The following is a 16,737-nucleotide window of genomic DNA, read 5'->3' as shown; positions in this document are numbered from 1 at the left end:
TGCAATATATTTGTTTAGCATTCAATAACAATTGAACTAGCATTTTGTAAGTTAACCATACTTAAAATTGTCTCGATGACTGTACGGTAAATCGGTGCATAAACACTTCAGAAGAAATCCCCATACCAGTGTCTCGGTCTTTTGAAGTTCATTCAAGCAATGGCTTAGCTGACGTCAGACGGAAGTGTTTACACTAACCTTAAGGTCACGCGCGCTAACCAACAACACAGAACTCGGCGCGGTCAACGCTCGTGCGGAAATCTTGTTTCCTTATTTGGATAAGTAGTTTAATAAAGCCGGGTGCAGTCTTCTTCAGGATATATCCGATAGGTGTAGTATAAATAAAGAGATCCTAACAGCTTTGTCATTAACAGATAGCGGCTTGATGCAGCTATACATAAGAAGAAATAATTTACTGTGTTAATTAACTTTCACTGGAAAAAATTACATATTAATACTTTTTAACACTAAATATCTTTAGTGAAGTGCTGAACTTAAGAATTTTTTTTAATAATATTTGCTTTATTTGTTTTGATAAAAAATGAAGACCACTTGTTCCGCTGTGGTATTTTCTATCGTTATGGTGAGTACTGCGCTGTCTTTACCAACGGCTGCCAAAACTTTAGGGGACATAACTCGAAGAGAGAAACGCCAAACAGTGGACATTGATGTAAGTATGTTTTACTTATGTGGATTATTTGCTCAAACAGGGGGTAGTGATGGTCGAATGGTTAAAATATCCTGACATTCTACCGCTAGCCATTGGCTACGTTTTGGTTGTTAGCCGGAAACTCACGAGTATTGACCGTAGGTCTTTCATTCTGGTACTCCTAGTTTTATTTTCTTTTAAAGTATTTCAATGTAACCACGCTATTAGTAGGATTTTAACTCATATATTGTTAATATAGCGTCAATGTAATATGTAAAAAAAATCCAATATTTATAATTTTAAAGAGTCTCAGATGTATTAGCTTGCGGTGAGACACAACTTACTAAACAATTTTTTAAACATCATTCCAGTGCTAACTCCCATATGGCTGGTCGTGTTACGTTTCCCGTCGTCGACACGATAACTGCACAGCAGTTGACATTCACTAAACATTTCTTTATCGTTTACTTAGTTTAAGTTTAAACATATTATATTGCAATATTAGCAATAGGATCGGGCACAGGTTAATTCTAGCTTGAAAACGCACTCTCCATTACAATATACAACACATATAATATATACATCACAAGATGGCTTTACATTATTAAAAAATATATCATAATTATTTTCTTAAATGGGAACAGATAAAAGATAAGAAAGAGATAGATTGATAAAGAGAGAGTAAGAATAGTGGATATAACATAAATTGATCCCATGTTATTTACAATCATTGGGACATGTTTCATATACAATATACTAAAGTAATTAAAATTTTGTTTGTACCATCCAGTCATTCCAGTGCAGTACTTAGTTTTACACAAGGAACATTGCATTTGTGTGGCGCAGTAATATCTACTAAGTAGGTTATCTATCTACGCTATCATGAAATATTACCTGTGTGGAAACCGGTTGTTTTGATAGTTGTTGTGAAACCTTGAATAAAAAAAAACCAACAACAACGCAATAGATCTGATATATTATGGCATTCACTGCCTCATAGAGCAACAACAAATATTGTTTACCCACGAAATACTTCACACTTTTCAAACCACAAAAACAATGGTTCTCCAACATTTCATGTTACACAGTAAACTGAATCGTATAGGCCGCACCTTTACTCAAAAGCATGGCAATTACTATATTTTCCTATGCTACATCGCCAACGAATGGTAATATATATCTATTAAAACCGAAGCAGACGGATTAGTATTTTTCAACGGAAACAAAAGTTACATATGTTGCATAGATTATATGAAATAATTCCATTTCTTTCATGTATTCTATCAGGACTACTTGGAAAAATTTGGATACCTGGAAGAAATTACTGACCCCGCTCGTGGTTCAGGCAACCATGACGGAGCAAGCAGGAGTGAAGCCATAAGGTAAGGTCATACAACCATGAAATTTCACGCCTCATATAAAGTATATTGATTTCTCTCATATCTGCACGTGTTATACTGGCTGGTCCAGGGAAATACACTCATGTCGCTACCCATGGCAACCCATGCAATAAAGCCTAGTGACACAGCGACAACAAAATTACCACATTCTCTATAATTTTAACATATTTTTCAGAAACTATGCTGTATTTACTTTAAAAGATATAAACAATAGAATCTGCGTTGAAAATATCATGCATATTATCATGCATGAAGAAATGATTTGCATTCACTGATTTTTTTTCGAATTCATTTCAAAATGGCGGAATGTCGTAGTAGTAAAATTGCAATCAAAAACGTCGAAGTATGAGAGAAAAATACTCTGCCACACGTGGATATGTAGGATAGTGATATTCTACCCTCGGGATCACAAAAAGTTGAAAAACCATCGGCAAGCATCGGGGTTTACAACATTTTGTGACCCTCGTGTAGAATATCCCTATTCTTCATACTAAACTTTAGTTAGTAAAGGCCAGGCAGCCATTGGATTTTAAATAAACCCGAATCGTCCACAAAGAACGTTATATCTGGTTATCCATAGATACAATCTAAACATTTTCATTATCCTCCTTGGGTTGTCCCGAGTTGTAATATTTGGTGATATCTCTAAGGTATTAGTGTCTATTTATTGTACAACTTTAGAATCTTCTTTTTAGCGAAATATGTTTAAGGCTTGCCGACAATTGGCGGCCAAAATTTTTCACGAGGGTTGAGATAACCCTGTCCACTGTATAACAGATTCTGGTGGTCAATTGGAATTTATTTATTATATTTCAGAGACTTCCAAACGTTCAATGGTCTTCAGGTTACTGGTGAGATCAACGAGGAAACATTACTGAAAATGAGGCAGCCTCGATGTGGAGTGGCTGATAACATTGTACCAAGTAAACCCGAGAATTTGATGGGGCCTCAGGAATATAATGCTCCAGGTGAGGATCAATCTAACATAAACCATGCTACCTTTCATTACTAATAAACAATCACTATATTATATTCAGTGATAGGTTTCGCCCAATGAAATGTAAAGACTACGAAATTGATATTTATCCTATACATAGATATAATCTTCAGATCATTTTACAGCACATGATTACATTTCAAGTTGTTTATCATGTCAAGTCAGAAGAGTATTTTTAGCTGAAGAACACACTATCCTCAGATCTTTAACCTGAGACTCATGGCTATCTCCTAGCCAATCAAATGACCACTGCTCCGCAATTAATCTTTATAGTACAGCAATCTTCTCTTAGTTCATCACTGCAAGAAAAACAATACAAGGTTAACAAGATGCCTCAAAGCAGTATTCCCTGTGGCTGCAATAGTACATATTATATATAGCTCTCCCATCCTACAGTAGTACAGTCAAACCTGTGTAATGAGACACCCCAAGGGACAGACAGGTGTCTTAATATACAGGTTACCGAAGGATCGCGATACCATAGTATGCATAACATGTACAGCATTAATAAGGGCTTAATTAAATTAGCTTTAAAGGTAGGTTTCGCCCAATGAAATATATAGACTACGAAATTGAAATTTATCCTGTACATAGATATAATCTTCAGATCATTTTCAATGCATACAGCGAACAATATGGGTGGTCAGTTGTCTAGCTTGACCAGGAAAATACTCCCCTAAAAATAGAGTGAAGTCAAGCTTTACATAGAACATGACGTACTTTTTTCCAAAATGAGGCCGCATCAACAAACGGAAGCGTGCAACAAAATGTCAGATAGAAGTGACAGTCTTGCCACGGCATGTTTAGTTAAAAAAAACAACAACAAAAAATCGAAGTGCGAGGGACTATTTATACATATCATATAATCTAAAACACTTCATGTTACTTACATACGCTCGCTAACTTTGTACACCAAATATACATGTAGTTAGTCTGCGGCTGTTTGTGCGCTGGCATATGTGTTGAAATTTAACTCTCCACGTGCAATGCCGTTACACGAGTCCCAACAGATCCCGGCAAGTTCCGCTTGAGATGTGGCTTCTGTTTCTTCTATTGCTACATGCCATCTCTGAATTTAATTCCCTATAGATATCCTAGGGTGCTACCGAATCCATTATAATTTCCTCCACTTTGATGCCGATTCAGATATATTTTTTTCATCTCACGCACTTTCGTTCAGCCATTTTGTTTACTTTTAGTGCGTGACAATGCGCATGCGCCAAACTTCGACAACGTAATCCATCGCAGCTTCATTTGCATATTATTTTGTCTGACGGACACCGTAATAAATCAAGGATTTCCTTCAATTTTGTATTCAAGACACATTTGTTCAATCTCAAACACATAAAGAAATTAAATTGAGATATTTTAATATGTTTTTTCATCTTTTCTTAAGCTTATCGCATTTCACAAAAAAAATATTTATTTGGTTGGGCGAAACCTACCTTTAAATGGGACAAAATGGTTTTTTAATTATTTTTTTTGCTTTGAAATTATGTATTGATTAGCAATTTAACACATTAGCACTTCTTTTTTCGGTCCCTTATTCAGTAGTTATATCACTAGTGTAAGTATATATCTATATGTATAATCAAAGGACTTTTAAATGGAGTACTTACAAATACGTTAGGTACCTCAATGTGTAAGTTATATCACTCACAAAAACACTTTCGTTAGATTTCCGTGAAATCATCATTCATTTGATTTCGTACTCGAAAGAAGGCCAATATGTTTGTGTTCATAGATAAGGTCCATACGTATTAAATATTATTAATAAAGAATTTACTTTTATTCTTGATGTTATCAGGGGTACGATGGGGTAAAAAATCTGTCACATGGAACGTGATCAACCCCAGCAGTCAGCTTCCTGAAGGCATCCAAAAGTAAGTCATTTAAACTACAGGTATCATCAGCACTTGCTAGTCAGGCGGTTTATCACTTTCTTATTCAATTCAAATTCCGTTATTTTTAAATAACCTTTATCATACTTAAGAGTTATCCAAGATTTCGAATAAGGTATCTAATATTTGTTACTATGCGAATTGTAGTCGAGACAAACGAAATTTTTCTAATGTAACAGGTTCTTCGAGTGACATGACAAGAATCACCTGCATATAATAAACAAATGATCAAGCAATTTATATGGAGGCGAAAGCATTTCTGTCGGTCTTACAGCGAACAAAGAATTATTTCGCATTAAATTCATTCATACGTCATTGAAGTTTCAATATTATTTACGTTTTCCATTAATCTAATCTCGTTTTTTTCTGATGCTTCTTTCCAGAAATGCCCTTAGAAATGCCTTTAAATATTGGTCCGATGTTACACCACTACAATTTCGTGAATCAAATGGAAAATCGGACATAGAAATCAAATTTACCAGCGGTAACCATGGTGACGGCCGCGCTAACGCTTTTGACGGAAGAGGTGAGGTTTTTGTCTATTTTCCTTCACGCAAAATATTACACAAAAGATTTGGTTAAAATAAATCCTTATATTTGATGATATTGAATGAAATTTTATGAAATTTATTTTTTAAATAATATTTTTTTTCAAACATAACAATATACATACACATATAAATACATAAGCTAGGATGGGGAAAAAAAGCTAAATGCTTGTATCAATTCCTGTAAATTTGATCTAGAATGTAATGAAATTAATATAAATTTCCATTATCAAAATGGTATTATTTGATAATCGAAAAAAGATTTTAACGTCGAAAGGTTTGACCAAGGATATTTTTGTATTTACAAATATAGAAAATATATTTATATATTTTTTTTCGAATGTAGGTGGCGTTTTGGCGCATGCGTTTTTTCCTGGTACCGACGACATAAACGGAGATACCCATTTTGACGAGGGGGAGCGATGGGTGTATCATTCTAACAGTGGAACGGAACTGGAAACCGTGGCCGCTCACGAATTCGGTCACGCCCTTGGACTAGGTCACTCTAGTAACCCCTCGGCACTTATGGCTCCATACTACAGAGGCTACCTACCCGGGCTTCGTCTCCATAATGATGACATCCGAGGAGTTCAGTCACTTTATGGTAGTTATATTATAGGAGATTGATTTGCTGCTTGAAATAAATTTGAATACTTCTCAACATTTTTATGTTTAAATAGTAGTATTTCAATGAAGATAAGTTTTAAATGATGCGCACAGATTAGGGCGTAAGCAAATCGCACAGGAAATAATTTTATCGTGTTTAAAGTATTACGTGTGTTTTGTCTTTTAGGTAGCCCTTCCCGCGAACAGACAACAACAACAACAACATCAACTACAACAGAACCAACAACAACAACAACAACTACTACTACACCAAAGCCTTCTACAACAACGACAACAACAACACAAGCCCCCAACACCCCTAAATACACGCCACACGGAGACGAAACTTTATGTAACCTGACATTCGATGCTATTTCAGCTGGTAAGTAAATTTGAACATTTTTATCGTAAATATTGAATTGTTCATTATACAAATTCGAATTTACAAAATACAAATAAATAAATATTAAAATACATTGTAGATGAATAAATATAAATAAATAATAATAAATAAAAAAAATAAATAAATATTTTTTTTTTTTTAATTTTTTTTTTTTTTTTGCATAATTACATTACAAAAATGTACACAGTACATAAAACATTCAGGTACACATATATGTATACAATACATATCACTGCGAGCACAACAAAAACACACATAACCACCCACACTCCTCACAACACATCCCACCCACACATCACCCTTACACACTACATTTGTGCAAGAATGTACACACAAATATTCTTTTAAGGAAAATTTTAGAATTGATTTTATAATTGTTTAAAATACACAATATTATATCAAGTGTTGTATACTAGTTTAAAATAGTATTTGAAAGGGATGTATTCAATCACAACTTACAAAATCAGTTATCCAGTAATAAAAAGATTATAATGATTTATCTTGAAATATCTTATATATTTTACTCAAATGGCTTGGTAAATATCTAATGATATAAAATAAATTAATACTGAAAGATGCTCCATCGCCGACAGAGCATAAATGATATTCATCATTTGAACAATAATTGGTGTTTAATCGTATATATATATATATGTATATATGCCTAATTAACACAAAAAATAAAATGAAACAATTTATTTTGCCTTTGGTGCATGCGCAATCAGTACTTCATTCCATATAAGATATAGTGCCAAGAAATTTTCCGGGATGCAATTTATTATTTTTCATATTTTTCACTTGAAGTAAAATTAGTAGCTCAAACTTTTCAATGGTGGTAATGTTGTAAAGTAAGTAACTTTTGTAACTGAAGAAAACTACTAAATTGTCTGCTCCTGTGTTTGATAGTGAAAAAATTCCATTTGTCAGTGGTGAAGCATCTTTAATTGATAAGATAACAAAGATATAATGGATTAATTTCAATAATGAAATTTTGATAAAATTAAACTTATTAGGAATATAACTCTTTGAATCAAACATCAATAACAGTTTAATATTTCTATCTTGCTTTGCATAGGCCCAGATGGCGCCACCTACATTTTCAGGAACCAATTAGTTTACAAAGTGACCACCAGGGGACTTGCTGCAGGGTTTCCTCGATTTATCCGAGAGGTGTTCCCCGACGCACCCAGATTTGTAAAAGCAGCGGTTCATCTGAGGAGCACAGGCGAAACTTTCCTCTTCAACAATCGTAAGTAGCTGATTCCCGATTCTGACGTCAAAATATATTAATAATGAAAATAAAAAATCATATCTGTAACATCAAAGCAAAAGTGCTGACCTATCATTTTTACAAACGATATTTTGTTATACAATACAAAGGTCATTGTCTGTCCAATTTTTTTTTTTAATTTTGTCATTTTTCAAAGATATTAAAAACCTGCATGATATTTAGACAAAACGAACAATCAAACACACTAAATAATAATAAAAAACAAAAACAAAAACAAACAAAGAAACAAACAAACAACAAAAAACACAAGAATACAAATCCTAGAATTATTTTTCAAACGTCTTTCCTCTTGTTTCTTTTCAGACGGTGATGTGTGGCGCTATGTGGGATTCGCGCTACAGGGAGTAACAACTATGGAACAAATCAATTTCCGGTCAGCAATTGCCGTTACCAACCCCCGTTCTGGAAACCAGCAAATATTTCTTTTTGGGGTACGTATTAATCACAAACCATAAATAAGATTTATCAAAAATAAAGTTTTACACATTTCTTTTTCATTTGTACATAAATACATACAAAATCAGCTAAGAATAAATTTGTAAGTGTGCGTATTAATATCATTTATCTTAAATAAACTTCTCAAGAGTTTTTCAGACAATAATTTTTCGAAAAAAATGAAGAAAAATATTCTGCGAAAATATTAAAGTCGAATCCTTTCCATCAGAATTTGTATGTATTGCCTTCTTGATGGATGAAAACTTAACCACCTTCCACACTCATTTTCACATAATTAAATGCAAAATAAGAAACGAAAATGTGTTATTTATACAAAATTTTCCAAGCGATTTTTTGTGTGTTAGATAATAGTAACGTTATTAATTAATACCGAATGTTGATTTATTTTCAGACGCGAGTTTTTTGGGGTTTTAATCGCCGTAGTGCTAACGTGCCGAGAGGATCAGGTTATCCACTTCCTCTTTCAATGTACTGGGGTCAGTTCCCTAGGTACTCCACCGCAGGTTTAGAGTGGACGGATGGACACATCTATTTCTTCAAGAAGGGGAGGTAAGTTATCATAGTCTGACATAGATAAAACAAATAAACGTAGCTGGTCTGACTTTCATCTCGGTTCGAGTTTTTTATAGATTACTAGCCTTGCTAGGTTTGAAAGTTGTATGTGTGGATATTTCTGGAATCGTTTTTATAATAATTCGGCAATATTTTGTCCACACTGTTAAGATCCAGTGATATATAGAATAAAACCGTTGGCATCACTTCTTTGACCTATATCTTAGTGTATATTACATACCTGTTACTAATCTCTTTCCTTCGTCTTTCAGCTATATCCGTGTTAGTCCCAGGACCCGTAACGCTGTGCACGGGTATCCCGGAGATGAGGCCGCTACGTGGCTGAGATCGATGTGTATTGAGCCCAAGCAATGAATGGAAATGCTCAAAAGGAAGAAACATTCTTAAGTCAGATTTATCTGGGCAGCTATCAATGATTAACCCACGTATACCCATATACGTTTGAATTGACAGTCTGTTGGTATCAGGAAATGTGTAGAAACTCTCAATGTTCTTGTGGTTGTTGTGGAACCACAAATATAAAAAACAACGAAATTTATTCTATATATTATGGATTTCAATGTCCCATAGACCGACCGCGAATATCTCTACCCACGAAATACTTTACAAGTTCCGCGAAACCGCGTAGTACACAGGAAGATTCCATATTTATACAGTAAGTGGTCAAAAAAGTATTTTGTGGTGTTCGTCTAGGACATCTTAGACAACATCCTCGATACTCCAGGGGTTCCGATCACATACGATCTCTAGTGTAGTGATCGTAAGTGATAGGAACCTCTGGAGTATCGAGGATGTGGAATATCTCGGTATAGATTGAGACTTTCTGAAATCTCCACTAGATGTATGTAGTTTGTTCAAAGCATTATCAAGTGTTAAGAAGAATCGGTATGGTGTGCCATGGTGTAAATCTCAGGGGTATAAAATATTGTACTTTACACGAAGTTAAACCAGTAGCTGATGGTTCAAAATAAAAGAAACTTTAAAACAAAGTAAATATCAGCTACATTCTGTATATAATGTTAATGCAAGCTTTAATTTTTGGATTAAATCTTTGCAGAAAAAAGTTGTTTTTTTCTCCAAACGATTACAATGCATTTGTACATGTTTTTGATATATATTATTATTGAACCTGTGACTATTTACGAGTGTTCTTTTGACTCTATAAATACAAAATATAAATGTTATCGATGATATTGATTTTATACCATATCCTATTTGTTAGATGTTTCTTTTTGATATTCATATATTTGAAAATGTGTTGTCTGTTTAATGACTTGCTCTAGCAAAAAATACCGGTTTTTAAAAGCATACTGAAGATAACGACACATGTATAATAATAAATGTATATGATGCTTCTATTTCTATCAAAACATTATGACCAAAAATAAAAAATCCTGATAAAATGACATTATATTCATTTTCTCTTGGATTTGATACAAACGGTATATACTGATCAATGGAATACAAAATACAAAAAACTTATAACTGCGTTCATAGAAAAACGAAATTATATCATTTTATCAAGGCTTTAAGATCGCTCGAAATTCATATCCAATCGGTTCCTATCAAGAATGACACATTACAAAAAAAAATTTGTTCATGTTGATCATGACTTAAGTAATGACAACGAATTTGCTGAGAGGTCGGGGAAAACAGAGTAGATACTACACGATCTCTGCTTGTGATAAAGAAGGAGTGTAGTTTCTCTCGATGTAAAGCTTTTATTTCAAGATAAGCATTACAATCATGATTTTACCTCAATTTTGATACCTTGTTTTAATAGACAATTACGACAAAAGGCACATTTGCCTTTGCATTGAGCTTTGATGTAAATGTGTGGGCATGTGTGAGGGCATGTGTGTGAGAGGGTGTGAGTGTGTGACACGATGCTTTAGTACTATATTGCATTAGTTTATTTCAAATTTTTTATCCATATAGTACATTTTACCTGTATTTAAATGTTTTACCTGAATGTTTGTGTTCTTAGTAATATATGGCAGTGCATGTTGGATTTATATTTATTAATTTTGATTCACATAATAAAATGAAGTGAATTTAGATGTTTTACTTGACTATGCAAATTGTACACGTTGTAAATTTATTTAAATAAAATTCATTTATAAAGTTTTAAAACTACTTATTTGTTTTCTTTTTCGCATCATCTTAAACCCTTCACATTTTTCTCTCTCTAAAAACGGGTCAAATTTGAAACGCACAATTGCTTAAAGCAAATGTAACATTACTAAAGTACTGATGAAATGAAACCGCTGATAGGATTAGAACGATGTTTTTGTTACAGCTGTGAATATTAACTTGTTCTATTAAATGTTTCTTCAATGGCGTATAGATTGTGAGCAGTCAAAAACTCCCACGAATGTTTTTCCATGACATTTCTGACAGTCTGTTTATGATACTGTTTCGTACAAACAACATATACGACAACTTTTTCTCTACAAGAACTCGCCATCGATGCTGTGTGTCTTAGGATATGACCACAGATGTCTTTTTCATCCACCATATCACCATATAAATTAATAAATACAACACTAGTAGGGTAACAATGCCATATAGATGCAAAGGAAATCAAAGTGGCCGATGAAGTGTCAGAATCCCTGCTTACTAAAACTTGATCACTTAAACCTAATATTTGGTCGATATTAGAATCCATTAGTTCATATACAGTGCCTCGTATTACAAGCCTGTTTTCCGGGAAAATATTTGGGGTAGTTTCTTGCGAGATGAAAATGTCATTGAGGAGAGAAGCGTCAGCCACGACCGGAAAAGACATGTCGACGTTTGCTGAACGATATGTACTCACCAATGCTTCTCTTGATGTTGAAAAGACTAGTCTATCCTGTAAAAAAGAAAAGAAAATGTGAAGAGACGTTGCATTAACGTGACCAGAAATAGTATATTTAATTTTAAGATTCTACATAAAAGTCAATTAAACATTAAATTGTTACTGAGTAAAATCCCTTCATTATTGCATCAGAACGGAATTGCCATTAATACATACTGGTTTCTGGTCAAAGTTTGATGACATTCACTATGTATACAATCAACATACTTGGTGGTTCGTTGCACCAATGGATTTTTTTAAAATGTGCTACGCCTCTAACGAATTACATTTTTCCTTTATCAAAACAGGAGCAGACGAATCAGGTTTTTTTCTCTTTAGTTACAAAAGATACTTACTTTACACCATTACCACCATTCAAATGTTTAAGCTTCTAATTTTAATCCAAGATAAAAAATATAAAAAATAATTAATTGCTTCCGGGAAAACATCCATTGTATTACGCCTTATATGAAATGAAGTACTGAAAGCGCAATCACCAAATACAAAACAAGTTATTTTTCATGATTTTTTTTTGTGTTGATTAGAAATACATTTACATGAGTAAACATCAATTATTGTTGTAAGATGAGTATCATTTATGCTTTGTCGGCGGAAGAGCATCTTTAACAGCTTCTTGTCATATGATCAAATAATAACGTTATTTATAATCAAAAGCGTTTGTATACCATCGTACACAATAGATGAGCGTTCCTCTTGAGTAGTTTATCCCGGGCAGATGGCGACCTTGTAACCGACACGACCCTGTTAGCAGATTGGGATACATCATTAAAGCCATATTTGATCATTGCCGAAACGAGTCCTAGACCTTCGTATTTTTCCTTTATTCTCCCGGATTGTATCATGACGCTGCGTCCATTGTCGATTTCAGCAGCGAACTGAAAACACACCTGAAATACATATCATAATATGTCAACCTCAGCAGTCTATAAAGGGCAGTCTCGATAACCCAGGGGTTACTACAACTGAGGTTATATCTACCCATGGACTATCTGATAGTAAAACTGAAGGCAGCTCAGGAGAAAAAATCTGAACTAATCACGAGCCTGCAAAGATTTTCATTGAAGACTACAGAGACAGAGCGATGCCCAACTTCAAAGAAACAGGTAACCAGAGTACGTTAAACGATTCTTTTGATGTACATCAAAGGACTAAAATACATTGTCTATTCTGTTGCCTGCAGTTTTACTATGAAATAATTCAGGGGTGGATATAACGTCAGTGATAGTAACCTCTGGAGTGTCGAAGATAATTAATGACTATCTTACCACAAAACATCTTTCCGATTTCAGAGAAAAACAGCAATCTAGCCTAGTTTACAGTGTCAAACGAAAATTGCAATAATTATACATATTCCCTCCCCGATTGGTCATACGCTTGGTATTCAAACTGGTCAAATCAGTTATTGACTTTGACATCAAAAATCGCTCAGTGGTACATTTTCTACTTCATCGGACAGAGATTTCTACCCCATCGGACAGAGATATCTGCACCTCTGGTGAGGGAAAGATCTCTTACCGAGGGCAAGACAGCCTGCACGCGTAGAACATATTCGCGTGATAAATCGGAAGGTGTCAAACGTCAGATGCAAATGAAAATTAACCTGTTCAGTCCACTTTTTTGGCACTATTATCAGAATAAATATGTGCTCACAAGCACTCCCCATCGTGAACACACCTTCACATATTTCGTTAGTTTTACCAGTGAAAAGAATGTATTTAAAAAAATGGTTTTGATACAATTAATGTTGTATTTATCTGACTTTACTGCAAATATTTCAAAATGATTTACATTCTTTTTCGTCATAGTGTTTAATAAAGTTTTTGAAAATAAAAAACCAACAACTGCAATTTGATACATTGTAGGTAGGGGAAGAGTCAGTGGAATATTATTATCTTATCTTATCTTATCATTGAGCCCTGCAGTCTTATCAGAGAAATCTCAACACACACACACACAAGAATGTTCTGCCACCTCAGAATCATTGATAACGGAGGTTATCAAAACTAAGATCGTGGCGATAGAATAACGAAAAACATACTTAAAGTGAACAGTCGGGCAAGGATGGCTAAAGTCGGTAAAAATGGTGTGAATGTATCCAGTATAATTTCTTATGAAATAGAAAAATAAAATCTCTCGCCAAAATCTGTCTGCGTACGAAGAAATTAATTTAAAGTATAGGAATCCTAAAACGTCCTCCCGGCTGACTATGTCCGTGGTTACATTTACACGCAGCCTCGCTTTCAATGCTTTCAACATTCCTTTACTTTAATGGTCAGAACTGGGAAACGTAAGCAGAACTTGGCCGTCGTATTAATATGTGAGAACTTTTGGAAGGCCAATGAACACATTTAGACTGGTTTTCTTTGCCCGACTATTCACATTAAGCATACTTTGGATGCATTCAAAGTAAAATTTGAACAAATACTGTTAAAAGCGGGCTTTTCGCGAGGTTGTTACATTAGCTATGAATTATTTTGAGTGACATTTTTTACTTTGATACGTGAAAATAAAACAAAAAAATGACAATAAAATACCAAAATATGTAAGATATATGTTAAAGGCCCACTACCTTTCTAGAGCAAAATATGAAGGTTTCTTAAAAACATTAATAACATCAGAAAATATATACCGATGGCCTAAGATGAGGTTACAACACCAAACATGTGCAAGATTTCCTGCGTAATATATGATGCCGTCTGACGCAATGATACTCAACTATCGCGCGGTATTTAGGACGACGGCGGGGAACATAAGACGACCCGCGTTATGAAAATTAACATTTAAATTTATTTTAAACAAATTGTTCAGAAGGTGGTGATACATATAGTATTGACGGTAAGTTAATAACTTTTGCGACTCTACAAAATTAACGATCTAGTTTTACATTCCCAATTTGAAAATTAAAAGCCGTTTCGGAAAGGTAGTGGGCCTTTAATGAATAAAATAAAATTTCAGTGAAAATACTTGCCATTTCTTTCTCGATAAATCCGACGTAGCCGGTGTTGTATTTCAGTAATTGGTGATAAGTATCGGGGATATAGTCATACCCGTTGTAGACATTAGGTCGTATTGACACGACGTTCTCGTAGTCGTCGGGTGTAGCACGTCGGAACTGTACATGTTCAGTGTATTTCCGGTATACACATGTCGTACTAAAGCATTTGAACTTCCTGTATAACGGGGCTCTCTCGTATAACCGGCGAATCATCCTAGTTTCGTTTTCACCTATTCTGGACTTTGTACCAAACGAGCGCCCTATTCTGGAGTCACCGCCATTTTTTGGCGCGAATATCAGAGTTTCTCCGTCCCCGGGCTCGTGTGGCAATGACGAGGACATGTAAGTGTCTCAGTTGAATTGTACATAAAGTCACATATGTTAGGAACATTAAAATAAAGTGTTAACTTGTACTCGTAAATATACAAGCTGTTATCACATAAAATCTGTTCTAGTACAGCAATTTTCACCACATACTGCAGGGCCCTCCATACGGATTCAGGTTACTGTGTCGATCTAAATATAACAACAGGTAAATGTTTAATAGTATATAAACGAACAGGGTGAGTTCTGCCAGTCTATTCTATCGGGGTATTTTGACGGAGTTAATAGAATCAACCGACCGCAACTAACTATACAAAGAATTAAAGTTTACAAACTATATAATAACAAGAGATCCCGGAGGGATCTTGGCGCCCACCAAAGAATGATCTATGTTTGATAACGGAAAGAGGGATCTTTTCCCTGCTTTTTAAACTTTTTCAAACATACTACATATGAAATTTAAGACAGATCGCTTCATTTACTTTCTAAGAAACAGTGGTGAAATCCTAGATGGTGGCCGCTTGGCCATCTTGTTGACAGACTAGTCCCAAAGGTACTATGCACAAGTAGGGCCCAAGGGGAACCTATGCATGGAATTTGAGAGATATCCCTTCAGTGATTTCTGACAAATAGCGGTAACTATCAAAATCAAGATGGCGGCCAGGTGGCCATCTTGTTGACCGATAAATGCAATATGCACAACTAGGGCCCTAGGGGAACCTACTTGTGATATTTGAGAATGATCCCTTAAGGTACTTTCTGAGAAATAGCGGTAACAAACTTTAGTTATCTAAATCCAAGAAGCGGGCTGTCGGCCATCTTGTTGACCTATCAGTCCCAAAATCTTTATGCCCAACTAGGGGCTAAGGGAAACCTACTTATTGAATTTGAGAGAGATCTCTTCAATACTTTCTGAGAAATAGCGGTAACAAACTTTTAACTATCAAAATCCAAGATGGCGGCCGGTCGGCCATCTTGTTGACCCATCAGTCTCAAATTGCTATATGCACAACTAAGGCCCTAGGAGAACCTACATATGAAATTTGAGAAAGATCCCTTCAGTACTTTCTGAGAATTAGCGGTATAACAAACTTTAACTATCAAAATCCAAGATGGCCGCCGGTCGGCCATCTTGTTGACCGATCAGTCTCAAATTGCATTATGCACAACTAGGGCCCTAGGGGAACCTACATATGAAATTTGAGAAAGATCCCTTCAGTACTTTCTGAGAAATAGCGGTAACAAACTTTAACTATCAAAATCCAAGATGGCCACCGGTCGGCCATCTTGTTGACCGATCAGTCTCAAATTGCAATATGCACAACTAGGGCCCTAGGGGAACCTACATATGAAATTTGAAAAAGGTCCCTTCAGTACTTTCTGAGAAATAGCGGTAACAAACTTTAAATCAAAATCCAAGATGGCCGCCGGTCGGCCATCTTGTTGACCGATCAGTCTCAAATTGCAATATGCACAACTAGGGCCCTAGGGGAACCTACATATAAAATTTGAGATAGATCCCTTCAGTACTTTCTGAGAAATAGCGGTAACAAACTTTAACAATCAAAATCCAAGATGGCCGCCGGTCGGCCATCTTGTTGACCGATCAGTCTCAAATTGCAATATGCACAACTAGGGCCCTAGGGGAACCTACATATAAAATTTGAGAAAGATCCCTTCAGTACTTTCTGAGAAATAGCGGTAACAAACTTTAACAATCAAAATCCAAGATGG

General features: G+C 35.0%; 2 protein-coding genes across 2 annotated transcripts; one reads left to right on the top strand and one right to left on the bottom strand.

Annotated features, from left to right (window-relative positions):
- The first annotated feature begins 370 nt into the window (after positions 1-370).
- Positions 371-10,957, top strand: LOC138331148 (matrix metalloproteinase-19-like). The gene is made up of 11 exons (XM_069278618.1): positions 371-670; positions 1,937-2,031; positions 2,866-3,017; positions 4,854-4,929; positions 5,331-5,473; positions 5,842-6,099; positions 6,289-6,483; positions 7,580-7,753; positions 8,099-8,226; positions 8,643-8,800; positions 9,076-10,957. The coding sequence occupies exons 1-11, from the start codon at positions 542-544 to the stop codon at positions 9,176-9,178; spliced, it is 1,611 nt and encodes a 536-aa protein (XP_069134719.1). The 5' UTR covers positions 371-541; the 3' UTR covers positions 9,179-10,957.
- Positions 10,442-15,187, bottom strand: LOC138331150 (histidine N-acetyltransferase-like). The gene is made up of 3 exons (XM_069278621.1): positions 14,653-15,187; positions 12,350-12,571; positions 10,442-11,678 (listed from the first exon to the last, which is right to left on the bottom strand). Exons 1-3 carry the CDS (start codon positions 15,019-15,021, stop codon positions 11,133-11,135), a joined length of 1,137 nt encoding a protein of 378 aa, XP_069134722.1. The 5' UTR covers positions 15,022-15,187; the 3' UTR covers positions 10,442-11,132.
- Positions 15,188-16,737: the final 1,550 nt, after the last annotated feature.

The sequence above is a fragment of the Argopecten irradians genome, chromosome 9, assembly GCF_041381155.1.
Source record: "Argopecten irradians isolate NY chromosome 9, Ai_NY, whole genome shotgun sequence".
Lineage (NCBI taxonomy): Eukaryota > Metazoa > Mollusca > Bivalvia > Pectinida > Pectinidae > Argopecten > Argopecten irradians.
Note: the sequence above shows the minus strand (reverse complement) of the source record. Positions and strands in the feature narration are given on the sequence as shown.

Bases quoted from the DNA above. Each gene is read 5' to 3' on its own strand.
- LOC138331148 (XM_069278618.1), top strand. From the start codon at position 542: ATGAAGACCACTTGTTCCGCTGTGGTATTTTCTATCGTTATGGTGAGT. The intron at 6,484-7,579 runs GTAAGTAAATTT...TGCTTTGCATAG, and splicing joins ATTCGATGCTATTTCAGCTG to GCCCAGATGGCGCCACCTAC. The intron at 8,227-8,642 runs GTACGTATTAAT...ATTTATTTTCAG, and splicing joins AGCAAATATTTCTTTTTGGG to ACGCGAGTTTTTTGGGGTTT.
- LOC138331150 (XM_069278621.1), bottom strand. From the start codon at position 15,021: ATGTCCTCGTCATTGCCACACGAGCCCGGGGACGGAGAAACTCTGATA. The intron at 12,572-14,652 runs GCAAGTATTTTC...TATGTATTTCAG, and splicing joins GATTTATCGAGAAAGAAATG to GTGTGTTTTCAGTTCGCTGC. The intron at 11,679-12,349 runs GTATACAAACGC...TCTTTTTTACAG, and splicing joins CTCATCTATTGTGTACGATG to GATAGACTAGTCTTTTCAAC.